Consider the following 16,620-nt stretch of genomic DNA (forward strand, 5'->3'; position numbering starts at 1 on the left):
GACCGATGTGAGAAATCCAGTGTTTAAGGACAATTAGTTTAATAACGGCTTATTAGATCTATTTTAAACTCCAAGCTTATATTCCGGTTCACGACTTGAGGTGGTTTTACCATGTTTCAGACATTCGCTTACTTTCATTTCAGTTAAAGAATTATTTTTATTATCTGTTAGTCAACAAGTTAAAAAGGTCAGAGAGAATTGTAAATATCGGATCGGATCGAAAGGGGGGGGGGGGGGCTGCTCTGAAATTTTCAGTTATTAATCCCCACCCATCCTCCCTTACGAAATAGAATTTCCGATCTGAAAAAGCTGTTGTTGTTGGTTTTTTTTTTCGCGTCTGACATTTGTTAAATTGAAGCTGCATGTGCAATCTTTATTTGTTGAAGGTTTTGGATAAATGGCTACTAGTCTGGGCTACAGAGTTAATCCACTTAATTAATCTGTAGAGCACTGGAACGGAATTAATGGGAGAGGTCCTAAGGCAAAACTTTGTGTACCAGAGGCTTGTTTAACAGAGCAAGCGGTCGCGAACATTTTTTGGCGAGCGCTCGCGAATCTTCGCTCTGTTGAACAGAACTCTGTAATATTGAGCGCGCACGATGAGACGCTTGATCTAGTTCGATCCACTGCATATGGTGTTGGCACTTCAAACGAGATGAGAATATCTCATTCCTTATTATTGCACTAGTAAATATAGCTACTGACAAATAAGTGGAAATTACAGATGTTTATAACTGTCTTGTTTTAATCTTTACATTTTGCAAATCCTATGGTCGTTAAAATTAATCTATGTGTCATACGTATTTTTTGTAGTTTATTTGAAACGTTCCTATCCCAAATTGTGAGACCAAAGTATTAAAAAAACTACTCCGTTTATCAGTGGTCAATACGGAGGCCTCAGGGGTGGGGGGGGGGGGGTGATGGGTCAGTAGGGGATGCTTACTTCTTCTACTATGCCTTCGACTAAATCTCTGGTGCTTGCTTTTAATGTGATGGTGTTAACTTGCTGAGCCCTGTTCCCGATTTTCTGCAATCTTTGAGTTTAATCACTGAACGTTATCTTTATCTATTTCGTCATAAAACAAATAAAAAGCACGTTAAGTAATATCAACCTTGAATCACTAAAGGACAGACATGCTTAGGTGATAATAGAATTGTTAAGATTGTCTTTAGGTCGACAAGCACCCTACATATGGCTTATTATCTTTAACCTGATGGGTTACTAAACAAGTCATTGCCCCCATGTCACTTCGACCAAACGCCAAAACTGCTAAACGTGTTTAATAAAAAAAGAAGATGAACCTAACAAAAGCAATCTCCGTTCCTAAAAGAAATCACAAGCAATACTTTCTTCAAAATCGACGAAACTTAAAGCACGCATTTTTTGGTCTTTTACTTTCTATTTTTCTGGTGATTAACTTGCTTTATGCAATCATTTTAATATTTAAACCAAGTTATAGTGAAGCTATCAACGATTTCTCAGAGAGCAGATCCAAGAGGGATTCTAACTTTTCTTTTGGAAATCAGCTGCGGATTGATAATGGTGAGTTTGTCACTTTTAACAGGCATCCATCGCCATCAGCCCTTTGCTTATTTATACTGCTTTAATATTTTCAATAATATTCAATATCAACAATGTGAATATTAATTGGTTTCATAAAATTAATATTAAAAGATGCTTGCATTTCTAGGTTGACATTACTATACTATACATGTACATCATAGGCGTCGGAAGCAAATTGAAAGTGGGGTGGGGTGGGGGGCTAATAAAAAGTGGGGGGAGGGGGCTAAACCAACAATGAAAAGGTAAATCCCAGTTTTCAATGCCTTTATTATGTCTATCTTTGCAAAAAAGTGCTCCCTGTTATCAATCGGCAATCCTCGGCTGACTCCGCTACGCTCCATTCAAACCTCGGATGTGATTGGTGGAGGAATACGCATCAGATCCTTACATTTCTCCGCCGGAAACTGCCTTGTCACTCATTTCATATTTCGCTCTGCATAACGTCCTTCGAAAATTTTTCTTAATTTGTGCAATTCTTTATCGTAAATAGGTTTTGATTACACAATCATGTCAGTAGGCTTTGAAAGCAAGAAAAAAATGTTGAGTGTGGCACAAAATAATGCCGATTTCAAATGTATGACATTTGAAACAAATTCAAATAAGATCACATGACTGATTCAGCAAGATGGTAACTCACCGTTGACGTCCGAGGTTATGTGCGAGGTACGAGTCATCCGAGGAACTCCGAGTGCCCTGTTATAAGGAGAACTATTTTTGTATACATATATAGCAGAATTTATTACAATATTTTACATGAAAAGAACTATCTAGATGTTGCTTTGTCGCCTTTTATTCGACATTTATTTACACCAAAGACATTTATACACTTTATAAAACAACCAATTGTCGTGTCGCTTTATCAACTGAAAACTTGAGGTTTGGCGGGGATATAATTTTGTTGATTCGAAATTTAACCCCATTTAATACAGAGCCATATTACATGTAACACTGATAATTGATTACAACGCAATAGACGAATATTTCAATTTGCAATATTCGTTTTTAATCAAAGTTGATTTAATGTATCCTTTTAAATAAAAAGACAGCAAAAATTCAAAATTTCTGTTTCAAATTTGGAAATTTTATTAAAAATGGTAAACAAACAGTAAAATTAGATTTTCTATCGTTAGTTTTCCTTTCTTTAGTTACAATATATCATTGCATATACAGTTTGTTTCTCAGTTGATTTGATACAAGTTTAGGTTGCAAGAATGAAACATTTCTGAAAAAAAAGAAAAAAAAAAGAGGTAAGTTATTGACAAAAAAGTTCTTGATACAAGGATATTTAACATCAGTTTTTCGCAATGACCTTATAAGTCAGAATATTTCAGCGTTAAGTCAAACTTGGACTTGGTTTTTAAACCAATTGTTAGGCCATTATTCATCACTGAGTTGTCTACGGACTTATTTGTTTGCCCCATCATGACAAAGTACACACGGCGGGTGTGACTGGTTGACAGGGCAAGCTTACCCCTTCATGACACCACATCCCATCACTGATGCTTTTATCCATGTTTAACCATAGTCTCTGTTTTATCTGCTCCAAATTTGTATTGTTACAATAAACTTTTGAGTTCGATAACTGTTCAGTATTTGATATATTTTATTCAAAAAAAAAAAAAACAATATTCACGATACATGGAAACCTAAGGTGATATCAGGACATTACTTGAGGAAGTACATGTGCACGTACATTCTCCTTCAGACACAATGTGCAGTGTTATCTTCAAGATAATGATAATGAGACACATAATAAACGTACTAAAATTCGCTCCGACAAAAATGCCATATAAGCTTAAAAGTGTGTAACTAGTCCGATAAATAAAAACTGTTGGCACAAGAAGGTAAAGTGCAACATATAGTACAAATTTCAGGTCAAAGCTTAAAAGTGTAACGAGTCTTGCTCCAGTTACACACATTTATAACCTGGTAAAGCTGTATCTTTCTGCATAGAATGTCCTCCTTAAGAACTTAAGGACATACGCAACGTACATCACCTACTGATAATTTTTCAAGATATTCTAAATTTTAACTTACAATATCATTACATGTTCTTAGACAAAAAAATCAGCATGCGTTACCTGGGGTTTTGAAAAGATATCAAATTGTGAAAAATTTTGCATTATTCAAATACACAAAAATTACAAAACATAAATTCCAGATTTTTTTTCAACAAAAATTGTTTTAGAAAAGGTGTACAATTCCATATATAGACATTAAAAGTATTGCACACGGGTCCTTAATTTACTGGAACTCTTCAACTCCAGGGAAGAACCCAATAAATTTCAAACTACATTGTACATTGCGTATGACCTTAAGGTAACCTTTTTTTAACATGGACGTTATTCGGGAAAGAATACGAACTTTACAAAAACAGTTAAACTGAAAATACAGGGTATTTGCTTACACAATATTCATACTATTGCAAAATAGTTTGGTTGTTTGTAGTTTCATGTCCCTTTTTTCACACATATGGAGACGCCACCACTTGCCGTTGGTGAGCTGCAAATTTTGTCTTATGCTAGGTTCCTAGGGCTATTGAGCAGTAAGGGATCTTTTTCGTGCCAGCACCTACTGAGACACGGTACCTCGATTTAGACAGTTTCATCAAGAGGACCGGGTTGAATTGTAAGAGGGATAGAGTTGTGAAAAGGGACTAAATAGGCATCAGACTAGGTTAAAAATATACACTGTACTGGAATTTTAACTTTGTTCCTCATTAATTTGTCACTTTTTATGATATCCTGAATGATCTCTGGGTTAGATTGACTCAATGAGGACATTTAATGTCGTTTTAATGAATCTGTTAGCGAATATAATCTATCGTTGGGTGGTTTTTGACTGCCTTTTTAAACTACATATAACTGTTATGCCATGTTTTTATATACGGAGTTTCTACACGAAATTTTCTACCTCACCATATATAAGGATAAGGGCAGTTGTGACCGACTAACAGGGGATGCTTACTTCCACCTAGGCACCTGATTCCACCTCTGGAATTTCCATGGATCCGTGCTTTATGATCTCTTCTCTGATATACGTAAACAATGTGAAAATTATATCATTGAACGTATCGTTCAGAAGATTGTGTCTGGTTTCTCCTATGAATTTCAAAATTTTAGTTGGATTTTAACAAATTTTCTTCCCAGAGACAGACGAAGACGAGAGCGATGAAAACTGTACGGAGCGCTCCATCGATGAGTTTCCCGGAAATTTCCTGTCTCTAGAGCAGACTCAGGCAGGGGGCGTGGTCGTTCACATACTACTGGTACTTTACACTCTTGCTGCCCTCTCTATCGTCTGTGATGATTATTTTTGCGCCTCCTTAAAGGTCATTTGTGATGGTGAGCCTCCACTGAAATCTAAAAATTTAAAAAATCTTATAAATTCTTAGCTTTTGATTTTACATGTACTTATTGTAATGAAATTAAAATTTTCAATTCATTACTTTGATTTTTAAATAATAAGTTGATTTGAGTACGTATAATTCTGAAACAAATTTTGCTGAGATGTGTATTCATGGACGACATATTTTACCAAAGAACTTCACCTTCGACCGGATGTTGCCGGGGCAACTTTGATGGCTGCCGGAAGTTCAGCATCGGAATTCTTTACAACAATTATAGGTAAAGTAAAACTAACAAAGCAAAGGCAATTTAAGGCTTCAAAACTTATCACCAAATTAAAAATGGTCAAAAGATATTCAAAACACGTCTGAAGAATTCGTCTTCCTTTCAAGTTGCCTTTATACATTTGTTTTAAAAGTAAACATTATTCATTTGTTTATTCGAAATTTTCTTAACATGTTACATACCATTTGTTACATGTAGCTCTTTGCTTTTATATTACGGAATATATGGTCTACCAGATCATTCTGTATACTTACATCAGATTTATAAATCGACAGGGGATGTTCCCTTTGAGGCATCTGATCCCTCTCCGGTGCTTCCACACGTCCTTTCTGCTTTCTGAATTTATAAGATAAATCACTGTTCGTTATTTTGACGTTTTACTTTACAACATATTCAGTTCAAACGTGAATTAAATCTAAAAAAATAATTTTTAATTTTAGGTGTGTTCATAGCAGAGAGTGATATTGGGGTTGGAACTATTGTGGGAACAGCCGTATTTAACATTCTGTTTGTGGTTGCAATTTGTGGCCTTTTTGCTGGCATGGTCAGTCTATTTCTTCACAGTAACACTTTTTGAAAAAAAATGTTTAGGTCATCAACATCAAAAAGATGTATATAATATATTCAATGAAAAAATGCTAACAGAAAAAATTCCAATTTTACCCTCAACACTTGGTCAACATATGGGTACAAATTGATATAACTGTAGATAATAAAGCTGCTTTGATTTATCATGCAATCCAACGTTAGCAATCCAACATTGTATAATGTATTCTAATTTTTACGAATATCATCTGCTAGAAGTCATTGACAAACTATTTTGAATCCAGGTAGTACACCTGACCTGGTACCCCGTTCTCCGTGACTGTGTCTTCTACGGTATATCTGTAGCAGTACTTATCATTTGTATGTATGACAATCAGATTCATTGGTGAGTATTCATATCAGTTTTGAAGCATCCTCATTCATGCAACCTCAATAAACTCTGAAGTAGCTAATTTCCGTGAAAGTTTATTTCCGTTGTTTTTTTATGTATGACAGACTGTATGAAGAGACGCACGAATTCAGGACCACCACGAAATGTAAAATGCATGTTTTATACATTATTACTGAACAAATCTTCAACCACGAAATCCAATCTCTTTCAATCCATGATAGTTTTTCCTCGAACCACGAAAATGTTTCCCCACGATAATAAGTAATTTCACACTATGATATTACAGAATAGATCAATAAAAGTGTTGCATCCGTTAAACTGGGTAATAATGGCAAATATTCAGCATACCTGCGTTACATAATATAAGCAGGCATCATCTACATGGAAACTATGGCCAAATTATGACTTATAGTGCTTTGTTCAGAACTTATCATCAATTTCAGTGAAGTGTATCGTTTTGCCTTCCGTCACAACCTGCTCAAGGTAAATGGACTAAAATAGTACATGCCTACTTATCCATGACGACAGGTTGCTCGTGCAACAGACTATTTCCGTATCAATGTTAACAAATGAGTTGACCAATCATATGTTCACAGTGCATGTTTCGAAATATATATCGTGACGTAATGCGAAACGGTAAACTTCACTTGAATTGATAATAATCGTGGGTTATAATATTATCATTATGTTATTATAGGTATGAGAGTCTTATATTATCTCTAATGTATGTAATATACATATTGATGATGGTCTTTAACTCGAGGCTGGAAAATATATTCTACGGAATATTCAAATCAATGACTAAGGGAAACCTAGAGCAAGGTCAAACGAAACAACCGGGAGTGGGAGACAGTCAAATTCAATTGACTTCCGTTACAAAAACTAATGGAAATATGGGGGTTGGGAATCCTACCACCGATCAGCTGGAAGAGAAGAAAACTGAGTCCCAAGCACCAGAAAAAGAAACAAATTCAGTTGAAATTGAATTTAGCGAAAATTCAGGTAATTTTGAAAAAAATAAAACATAATTACTGTAGTATGCACAAAAATCAAGGGGGAGGGGGTATTTCAATATGAATATTCAAAGGAATGCACCATATTTATACTTGTAACACTGTGTCATATTAAAGTTTTTTTAAATAATAAATTGGTTTAAAAACTATTGTAGCAAAAGAGAATGAGTCTCCTTTTGATATGCCAAACACATGGATTTTGCGTGTGTTCTGGGTTTTAATGCTTCCAATGACGACACTATTCTACATCACAATACCAGACTGCAGACGACAAGGAAAATGGCGGAAAACCTACCCCTTGACCTTCCTTATGTCAATCTCATGGCTGGGTGCTATTTCTTATGTACTGGTTTGGATGGCAACAATAGCAGGTTTGCTGAATGTTACTATTGCTTTATACAGTTTCTGATCCTTTACACGAAACATTTACTTGTAAATAACTTAAGCTTAAATCTTCACGTGCTTGTGATGTTTTTGCGCATGTTTCGAAATTGAATTCAGAATATTTGCTTTAATGAAAATTTTTTTCTAATATCATTTAAAAAAGATCATCGAAATTGTAGGTAAGGATGGACTTGAATAATTTTCAACTTCAAAACCATTATTAACTGAGGAGAATGGAAAAAAAACTAATGTTTCATTCAGTATCCATGAATAGTTTTAAAAAGGGAATGATATATGCATTGTGTCTTGCAATATAATTTTTGCTGAAGCCAAAACGATTTTTGGAAAGAGTATAAAGAAGTAGCTTGTATACGTTTAAAAAAAAGCATGAAATGAAAATTAATCTGATGTAAGCGTGAATTCTTTGTATACGTACTTTGTTATTAGCCTGTTTAACTGTATTTTACGTTATTTATACAACGGATTTCTGTTGGGATCCATGAGTCTGTCATTTCTAGTGGCTGGAGAGGGTGTTAACGACAGACAAGTCTAGCTAGTTTATTTGCATTGGATAAAATTAAGTTTTATCATACAGTGAAACCTGTATAATCCGACACCTGTACAATCCGTCGCACTGTAATTTCCGATGTTAAATTTCCCATTTTTCTTTTTCCACGTGAATTCACACTATCTATTCCGGCACCCTGTCTATTCCGACACAAAATTTCTTTTCCTAATGAATGTCTGATTAGACAGGTTTCACTGTACTTTATGAGTGATATCTGAGTCTGACAGTTCTAGTGGTGGAGATAGTGTACAGGACTTCATAGTTACCTTATTTGTCACCAGATACAATCAAGTTCTGTCTTACTTTCAGGAGATGCTATAGGAATCCCCGAGTCGGTGATGGGTCTGACTATTTTAGCGGCGGGTGAGAGCGTGCAAGACGCTCTAGCTAGTTTATTTGTTGCCAGAGCAGGTGAGACTAAAGAAAAAAAATTCATGCTGTTACAAAGTGCAAGTATGAATTTAAGTAGGTAATTTAATGCTCCTGCCAGAAAAATCCCAATTAAGACAGATAAACAACAAATGATAAACTGTACAAAAAAGAAAGCAAATAGGACAGAAGAACAGGATAACACACGTATATATAGAGTAATATTGAATCTTTTTTTGATATTGGTCGTCAACACAATAAAATAATGGCTAAAAATATGTGTTATTAAGTAACTATTTTATTCCTATCCTATAGGTTTCGGAGACATGGCAATAGCAAATTCTATAGGAAGCAATGTGTTTGACGTGTTGATGTGTTTGGGGTTACCATGGTTACTGATGTCCGCCATTTCTAGTGGTTCTGCGGTGAAAATAAACAGCCGTGGGCTAATCTACTCAACTATTACTGTTCTTTTGAGTATTGTATTACTCATTGTTGCCATAGTGATAAGTCGGTGTCGTCTTGACAAGAAGCTAGGCGCCATTTGTACAGTTTTGTTTCTTGTAGTAATTACATTGTCTTGTTTGTACGAAACTAATATAATTGGAAATTTCGGTGTTACTAACTATTGTCCAAGGGAGTGATACTTTATTACTATCATTTTCTAGGGTTTTTTCGTTTTTGCATTTCATAATAACATATTTCGTGGCAATGGGAAAATATATATACAATTACGAGTCGAATGAAAAAATAATTTTATTATAGCATTTTTGTGTTTTGAAGTGCAGAATATCGAAAATATATGCTTAACAATGTAGCACGTAATTCACTGTGTCATTAAAAGCTACTATTAATTTTTTTTAAAACAAATACTAGTACCAGTATTCAAATGATGTATTCCATAAATACCCTTTATTTCTGATCAGGTGTATATGAGCAAGGTTGAGGATAAATAGGACTGACCATGGCTTTGCTGTTATTGAGAAAGAGACTGATTTTAGCCTCATCCTATCTTTCTTTTATAACTATCTTTTCTTGTATAAGGGTATGTGTCATTCCTTTGAACAGAATTTGCTTTCCTTTAACCAGCGATACGTTGTTCTAAGTTTGGTTGATATTGACCCAGCTGTTTGGGGGAAGAAGATGACGACAATAACGACGACCATAACGTTTCCGACACATCGACAGACATTTTGACCGACAAATCGACACATTTTGACCGACAAATCGATATATTTTGACTTGCAAATTGACACATTTTGTCCGACAAATTGACACATTTTGACCCACCCCCAAAAAACTCACGTTAGCTTCCGAATTTTTTGCTTTTCTGCAGACTTACGAGTTGCGGTGATTCTGAAAAGTAGGTAGACGGTTTCCAGTACGAAATCAAAACCAGATTTATAGCAAAAAATCTAAACATCACACAAATCAAAGAACTATCTCTTCAAACAATATGTATCATTTTACGATTGCACTTTTAATTGTATTTGTTACGAGTTCTAAAATTATCAATTTTTATGAACTGTATAAATTTGAAATTAGATAAGGACAGTAGAATTACCGTGTATCTAACAAAATTTAATATTTTGATATGCCTGCAAAACATGCATATGTTAAACACTTCTATATTTATTGAATATCTTATGGAGCCAGTAACCGCAAGAGGTCTCGTGATCAAATATTGATTGACAAGAGACCAGGTACATAAACACTGTTTGAGGAAGATTTGTTTACTCAACAATCAGAATTTTTTCTTAGTGCCAAAGATGAATAAAGCTCGTGAGGACTTCTTACTCAAACGATTGACGAATATTGGATGGAATTTTACATTAGATAAAATTAGAACCGAAAAATGCCTTCATATTACAGATATATACGGTGCTGTGGGTGAAACCTATTCCTTTCTTTATGGACCTCTTTTCTCTGTTATTCCATTATGTTCCGCTTTTCTGATGTTGATTGCATTTAAGCGCGGGGAACTTTTTGGTTTTACGCAGAGATTTATCATCTGTATCATGCAAGCAGACGTATGTTTTATTTTTGTTTCTACAATTAGAGATGGACTCTTAGCTACTTTGGACTTGAACTACGGCTTTGTTGAATTCAAAGTTTGTAAATGGATTCTTTACTCTTTAAGGATACAAGGCATAATCCACGGTGTTTCTATTTGGTTAAAAACACTGATGATTTTGCATCAAGCGTTTCTGGTTGCCTATCCTTTTAAAGCTAGACAAATGAATTTTAAACATACGTCTTGGGGATTTGCCTTTCTGCATTTGTCAATGGTAGCTTTGCATGAAATTAGCAAATCTGATATAGAGTTTAAAGAGGTACGCTTAATGCAGCAGTTTAAACCAGGGTATCCCATGAAAATAATTACAGGCTGTGAAGTTTTCCAGCCTTCTTATTTCAGATTTGTTTTACCCCACTCTATATGGTTCAAAGTATTTTATTACTTTATCATGTCTTACTTTCATCTAATTCCTTTTATTATTCATATTTTTTGCAACATCTTCTTGGTATTTCTTCTTAGACAAAATTTAGCTAAGCTAAGACTTTTGTCGCCAAACGCTATGAAAACGTCAGCAAAGAATATTAGATTTATAATTCTTATGAAGGTCAACATTTTCATGGGTGTATCCCATGTCTTTCAGGAATTACCACTCATTGTCCTTTTGATGTATTTGCCCACAGAAGATATTAACACCCTTTCAGAAAATCAGATCTTTAATGGAATATACATTATAGCTTTGTCGGCAACTTTCACATTTGGGAAACCCATCGATCTTTTGATTTACGCAAGCTTAAGTTCAGCTTTTAGAAAAGTGATTAGGAATTTATTTAGTTGTTTGATATGCAAAAAAGCAACATCTGATAAACAAAATACTCAAACTTTTGAAATTAAAGAGAATACTTGCAACTTCCGGAAAAAAGTTTTAGAAGCATGAATAAGAACAGAGGGAGCTTTAGAAATTGCCGCCATCTGTAATTGTTAGGGTTTTTTTATTTAGACAACAGCAAACCCAGAAAGCATTGTTAGAGTTGTTTTCTACTCATAGTGTCCATGACTTTAACATTATGTTAATTGTATTCAACTTGCCCCATGCTAAAGAATTTAAGGTTAAATCAAAACATAAATGTTGTACTGAAATAAGGTAGAACTCAAACAACCATAAATGAAAATATTAGTTACAAATCTGCATTCTGCAAATTTCACAATTGATTTATTTAGAGAGTTAAATATTTAAAGTTGAATTTCACAATTTAATAATTTATTGCATTTTTCTGCCAGTCGTCATCAAATGAATTCTATAACCCTATGTATACATGTAAATGAATATTAATGACTTTGAATCGATAATCGTTCAAAGTAAAATGTATTGTGTACAGTTTAAATTGAATATCTATATTATAGAATTTGTATTATATGTAAAATAATTCTGCATGCTTCATTTTTTTCGTGTTGTATTTTTTTTATGTGAAACTTTCTTATATATTATTGTATGATTGTTTTGTAATATTAAAGTCGAAAGTTTTCAGTTTTACATCAAACACTTGCATCTCAAGTATTTCATGATTAAAAACATGAAAAAGGGTTATATTGTAAAGGGCAGACAAGGCAATAACAAGGTACCGGGTATATAAAAAAAGACGAAATTTCTACGACTTCTTGTATTATTCTCTTTTATTGGTTGATGTTGATCTTTTTTTTTTTTTATATAAACATTGAATTACTAGTTCTTTTATATGGTACTGATATTTTGGTTCCCTTCCCTCATTTCTACTGAGATGGAAGGCCAATTGGAATACAAGTAGAGCTTTTTAAAAAAGCTTACCGTCTTTAGCAACAACCTTAAACAGTAAACTGCTCTACGTCTTTCAAGTCGTATAATTCAAGAATTTTTGAGAAAAAAAAATTGACGGAAAAGACCGAGACCTTGCAAACCCCGGCCATTCCGTTAAATGTTACTTTCTTCAAACGGAAAAGCCCGCAAGCAATAAAAATCAAATATTATTTGATGTTAAAGAGACCTGTAATTGCTATTAAAAATATTGGAAAAGGCATTTTTTTAAGATTGGGAAAAATTGTTCCAATTTGATGGAAGGCATTTCAACCAATGAAATAATTGAAAAATTCAAAACACAAGAGAAGACCCCTGTAAAAAACTGCTTGAACCCCGAGTGTCGACGGAAAAGGATGATGTTCCGAACCTGACGGAAAACTTGCAAATTGATGGAAGCTCTTCAAAACACACTGACAGTTGGTGGCGTCTCAAAATGAATGTAAAATTCTAGAAATCTACACGAACAAGCAAATAAAAATATTTTGTGCATAAGAACACTTATTGTAAACCTTCAGACTAGTTAGTGGCATAGATTTATTCCTCGATTGCTGTATTCAGTAGAACAAAATCTGAGTTTCTGTTTTAGCATTCAATCTGTCTAGTATACTTGTAGTAACTTAATTTCTATTAAAGTGTTAGACAATTTTATCATCTGCTGTTTTAGCATACAATCTGTCTATTATACGTAAAGCAACGTAATTCCCATTTATGTGTTAGACAATTTTATCACTTGTTCATGGCAGTGTAAGACATAGTCTAAACGTATGCTTAAAACAGACTTGAAATCCAAAATTCATTCCGTATAAATCAACTTGTTAGAGACGTGTGCGTAATGTTTCTTTGTGGGGTTACTTTTTTAAAAATTACAAAACGTAAGGGAAAAAACAACATTGATAAGATCTGTTCTTTGTACGCTGACAAAGATTGATAAAATTTTAGATTTCACACAAGAACACATTATTTAAACAGAGGAAAATAAAACAAACATGCTATTATACATGTTTATTTTGATATTGGCGATTGTTGGTAGTGGGATATCTAAAAGCAGCAAGGGGTGGCCAAGCGTAAAGGTCGACCACAAATTACAGTAAGCAGCAGCAGCAAACAACATGAAAGCTTTATATTACATGTACTTAGAAGCATAATAAAGCCAATTACGGGTATACCACGAATGGTAAACAACCTTACATTAAAGTTTTATATATTTAAAAAAAAACTTTACATGGATGTAGTTATCGTTCCGGGTTATCAAACCGCTAACTTTACTAAAGATATTATAGCAAACAAAGCATTGCATGAAATTTGTTGAAACAGTACACATTTTGCACAGTAATTGAGTTTGTTTCAAACAAGCGGAGCAGACCAATTCATGAATTTTTTGAAAGCAGCGCACATTTTTTACAGTAAATGAGTTTGTTTTAAGCAGCAGAACAATGAATTAAAACATTAGTTGAATGGCTCAACGCAAACGCCACATAGCCGAAACCTTTGTGATCCACAACTGACCTATGACCATCCGCACTAAATTAAACCTTTTTACTAGGAAAATTGAAATAAACCATCTAAAATAAATATAGAACCCCTCCCTCCTAAATTGAATACTTCTTGATAATAAATAGACTGAAACTATGCTATTTGCTTCATTTGATGTTTTAAATATGTAAAGTTATGAGAAATTAATCAAAAGGTTTTATATTAGCTTATCCTTGTATTATTTTATAGCAAATATATCTAAACTTGAAGAATTACATGTGCCAAGATGTTAAGAAACATTCATATGGAGACAATATATTGTACCATTATGAAAATGGCTGATCTTGATATACTCTTTTTATTTCAACAGCAGCATGTATCAATTTATTCTGGCTGGTTTCAAGCAACACTGTTCAAGACGAAACCCATTTTACTTACGCGTAAGTTTATCTTTGGAAATAAATCATGTTAATTGTATTTGTTAAGCGTTTGTCAGCGTTTTAGAGAGTTAATTCTCCAGGCTTATAGTGCTCACATGTATGTAATGCAAGGGGTTACAGCATCCAACGTTTTCCTCCCAACAATTACTCTAATGGGATCTTGAGATTATACCTGATGATAATACTTGATATGCCATCTTTTTAATGCTTATAATAAAAACAGGAAATTAACCTTCTCATCATATTTTAATTTTATTTTCATCAGTTCTTAACTCATTCCTTATTATTGATTTTTCAACTTAAATAATCTGTATAACTGAGCAGTCTACACACTAGATCCTTCCAGCAACTTAATGATATGCACCAGGAATATAGCATTTTAAAGTTGACTTCTTATGATAATTATAGATTTTTGCCTACTGAAATAATAGTGTTACTTCACTACCTAGATAAATAGTACTCAATGTTGCCATATTACTCATATATTACTCATTGCTACTCATTTTTGCCATAGTGATAAGGCGGTGTCGTCTTGACAAGAAGCTATGCACCATTTGTACAGTTTTGTTTCTTGTAGTAATTATATTGTCTTAAATTGTTTATGCGACACTAATATAACTGGAAATTTCGGTGTTGTTAACTATTGTACAAGAAATGATACTCTATCATTGTTAAATAATTTTTTAGAGTTTTTTTTTTCCATATCAGAGTAATATATTCCGTAGCACTGTGAAAAAATATACAGTTGAGGATAACAATGTAATAAAAAATAGAATATGCTTTAGGCTCTGTTTGTTTGCTTGTTTGAATGTTGTTTAATGTCCCTCTCGAAAATGTTTTCCACTCTTATAGAGACACCACCATTTGCAGATGCAGAGCTGTCTATGGGCATGAAAATATGTCTGCCAACATAAAAAATATTCCGAACGGACTCCATTCGGATTCAAACCAGCGATATGTGCATTTGTGGGCCACATGCTTAGGCTCTATTTGTTTGCTTGATCATAATTGACATTTTGAAATCAACTAATGTCCTTCCATGTGCAAATCTGGTTCTTGAGAAGAAGGTTTTCAAATTTTTTCCTATATATTTTTATGTAAAACAGACACCACCACCTGCAGATGCAGAGTTCTTGAGAAGAAGTTTTTCAAAGATTTTTCCAATATATTTCTATGTAAAACTTTGATTACCAAATGTCATGATTTAATTTAGAATCTACACTATACCAGGATGCTTCCACATAAGTTTCAGCTTTTCTGGCACTGAAGATTTTCAAAGCCTATATATTGAGCAGTGGGGTCATGATTTGAACAATTTAATATCTACACTACCCAAGGATGCTTTCCATAAGTTTCACCTGCAACTATATATTTCTATGGGACCTCGGGGGTCATGATTTGGAATCTACACTTATGCTTACATAAGTTTCAGTCTGGCCCAGTAGTTCTTGAGAAGATTTTCAAAGATTTTTCCTATATATTTCTATGTAAAACTTTGATTCCCCACGGGGGTCATGATTTGAACAATTTAATATCTACACTACCTTGCTTTCACATAGTTTCAGGTCGGATTTTTCCTATATATTTCTATGTAAAACTTTGATTCCCCGTTGTGGCCCCGCCCTTCCCCCGGGGTTCAAACCAGCGATATAACTTAAAGGATCAACCTCCTCACTTCGCGACTCTAGAGCGGACGCTCTAACCACTGCACCAAGATGATTTGAAATTAGAAAAACGACGGTATACATGTAATTACCATGTCTTAATGAACCGAATTAAATATTTTTGCATTTGTATGTTTTCAAGACATGTACATGTTGAGAAACACATGCTATATTTATAGAATATCTTATGAAGCCAGTTATCGCAGAAGTCTCATGATCAAATATTGGTTGACAAGATATCAAGTACATTATATACACCGTTTCCGGAAGATAATATAACATTTTTCTTAACAAGCCGGTTGACTTGTTTAAAGAGCATGTTTTTTCCATTATACTCTATATATCTGCCGACTACAAATAATTTTTTTTTGACTTGACTGAATACCAAAGATGAACAAGGTTCGTGAGGACTTTTTACTCAAACGACTGGCGAACATTGAATGGAATTTTACATTAAATAAAATCAGAACCGAAAAATGCCTTCATATTACAAGTATATACGGTGCTTGGGGAGAAACCTATTCCTTTCTCTTTGGACCTCTGTTCTCTTTTATACCGTTGTGTTCCGCTTTTCTGATGTTAATTGCATTTAAGCGTGGGAAACTTTTTGGTTTTACGCAGATATTTATAATCTGCATCATGCAAGCAGACGTGTGTTTCATTTTTGCAATTTAAACCAGGGCATCCCATGAAAATAATTACAGGCTGTGAAGTTTCCAGTCTTCTTA

At 33.9% G+C, this 16,620-nt stretch overlaps 1 protein-coding gene across 1 annotated transcript; it reads left to right on the forward strand.

Annotated features, from left to right (window-relative positions):
* Positions 1–3,346: 3,346 nt before the first annotated feature.
* On the forward strand, positions 3,347–9,128 carry LOC134274838 (sodium/potassium/calcium exchanger 4-like). The gene is made up of 8 exons (XM_062757082.1): positions 3,347–3,365; positions 4,714–4,908; positions 5,637–5,740; positions 6,027–6,127; positions 6,831–7,135; positions 7,302–7,517; positions 8,408–8,509; positions 8,783–9,128. Exons 1-8 carry the CDS (start codon positions 3,347–3,349, stop codon positions 9,109–9,111), a joined length of 1,371 nt encoding a protein of 456 aa, XP_062613066.1. The 3' UTR covers positions 9,112–9,128.
* Positions 9,129–16,620: the final 7,492 nt, after the last annotated feature.

Source organism: Saccostrea cucullata, unplaced genomic scaffold (genome assembly GCF_032062105.1).
Source record: "Saccostrea cucullata isolate Sc308-1 unplaced genomic scaffold, CSIRO_AGI_Scuc_v1 ctg72, whole genome shotgun sequence".
In the NCBI taxonomy this organism is placed as follows: domain Eukaryota; kingdom Metazoa; phylum Mollusca; class Bivalvia; order Ostreida; family Ostreidae; genus Saccostrea; species Saccostrea cuccullata.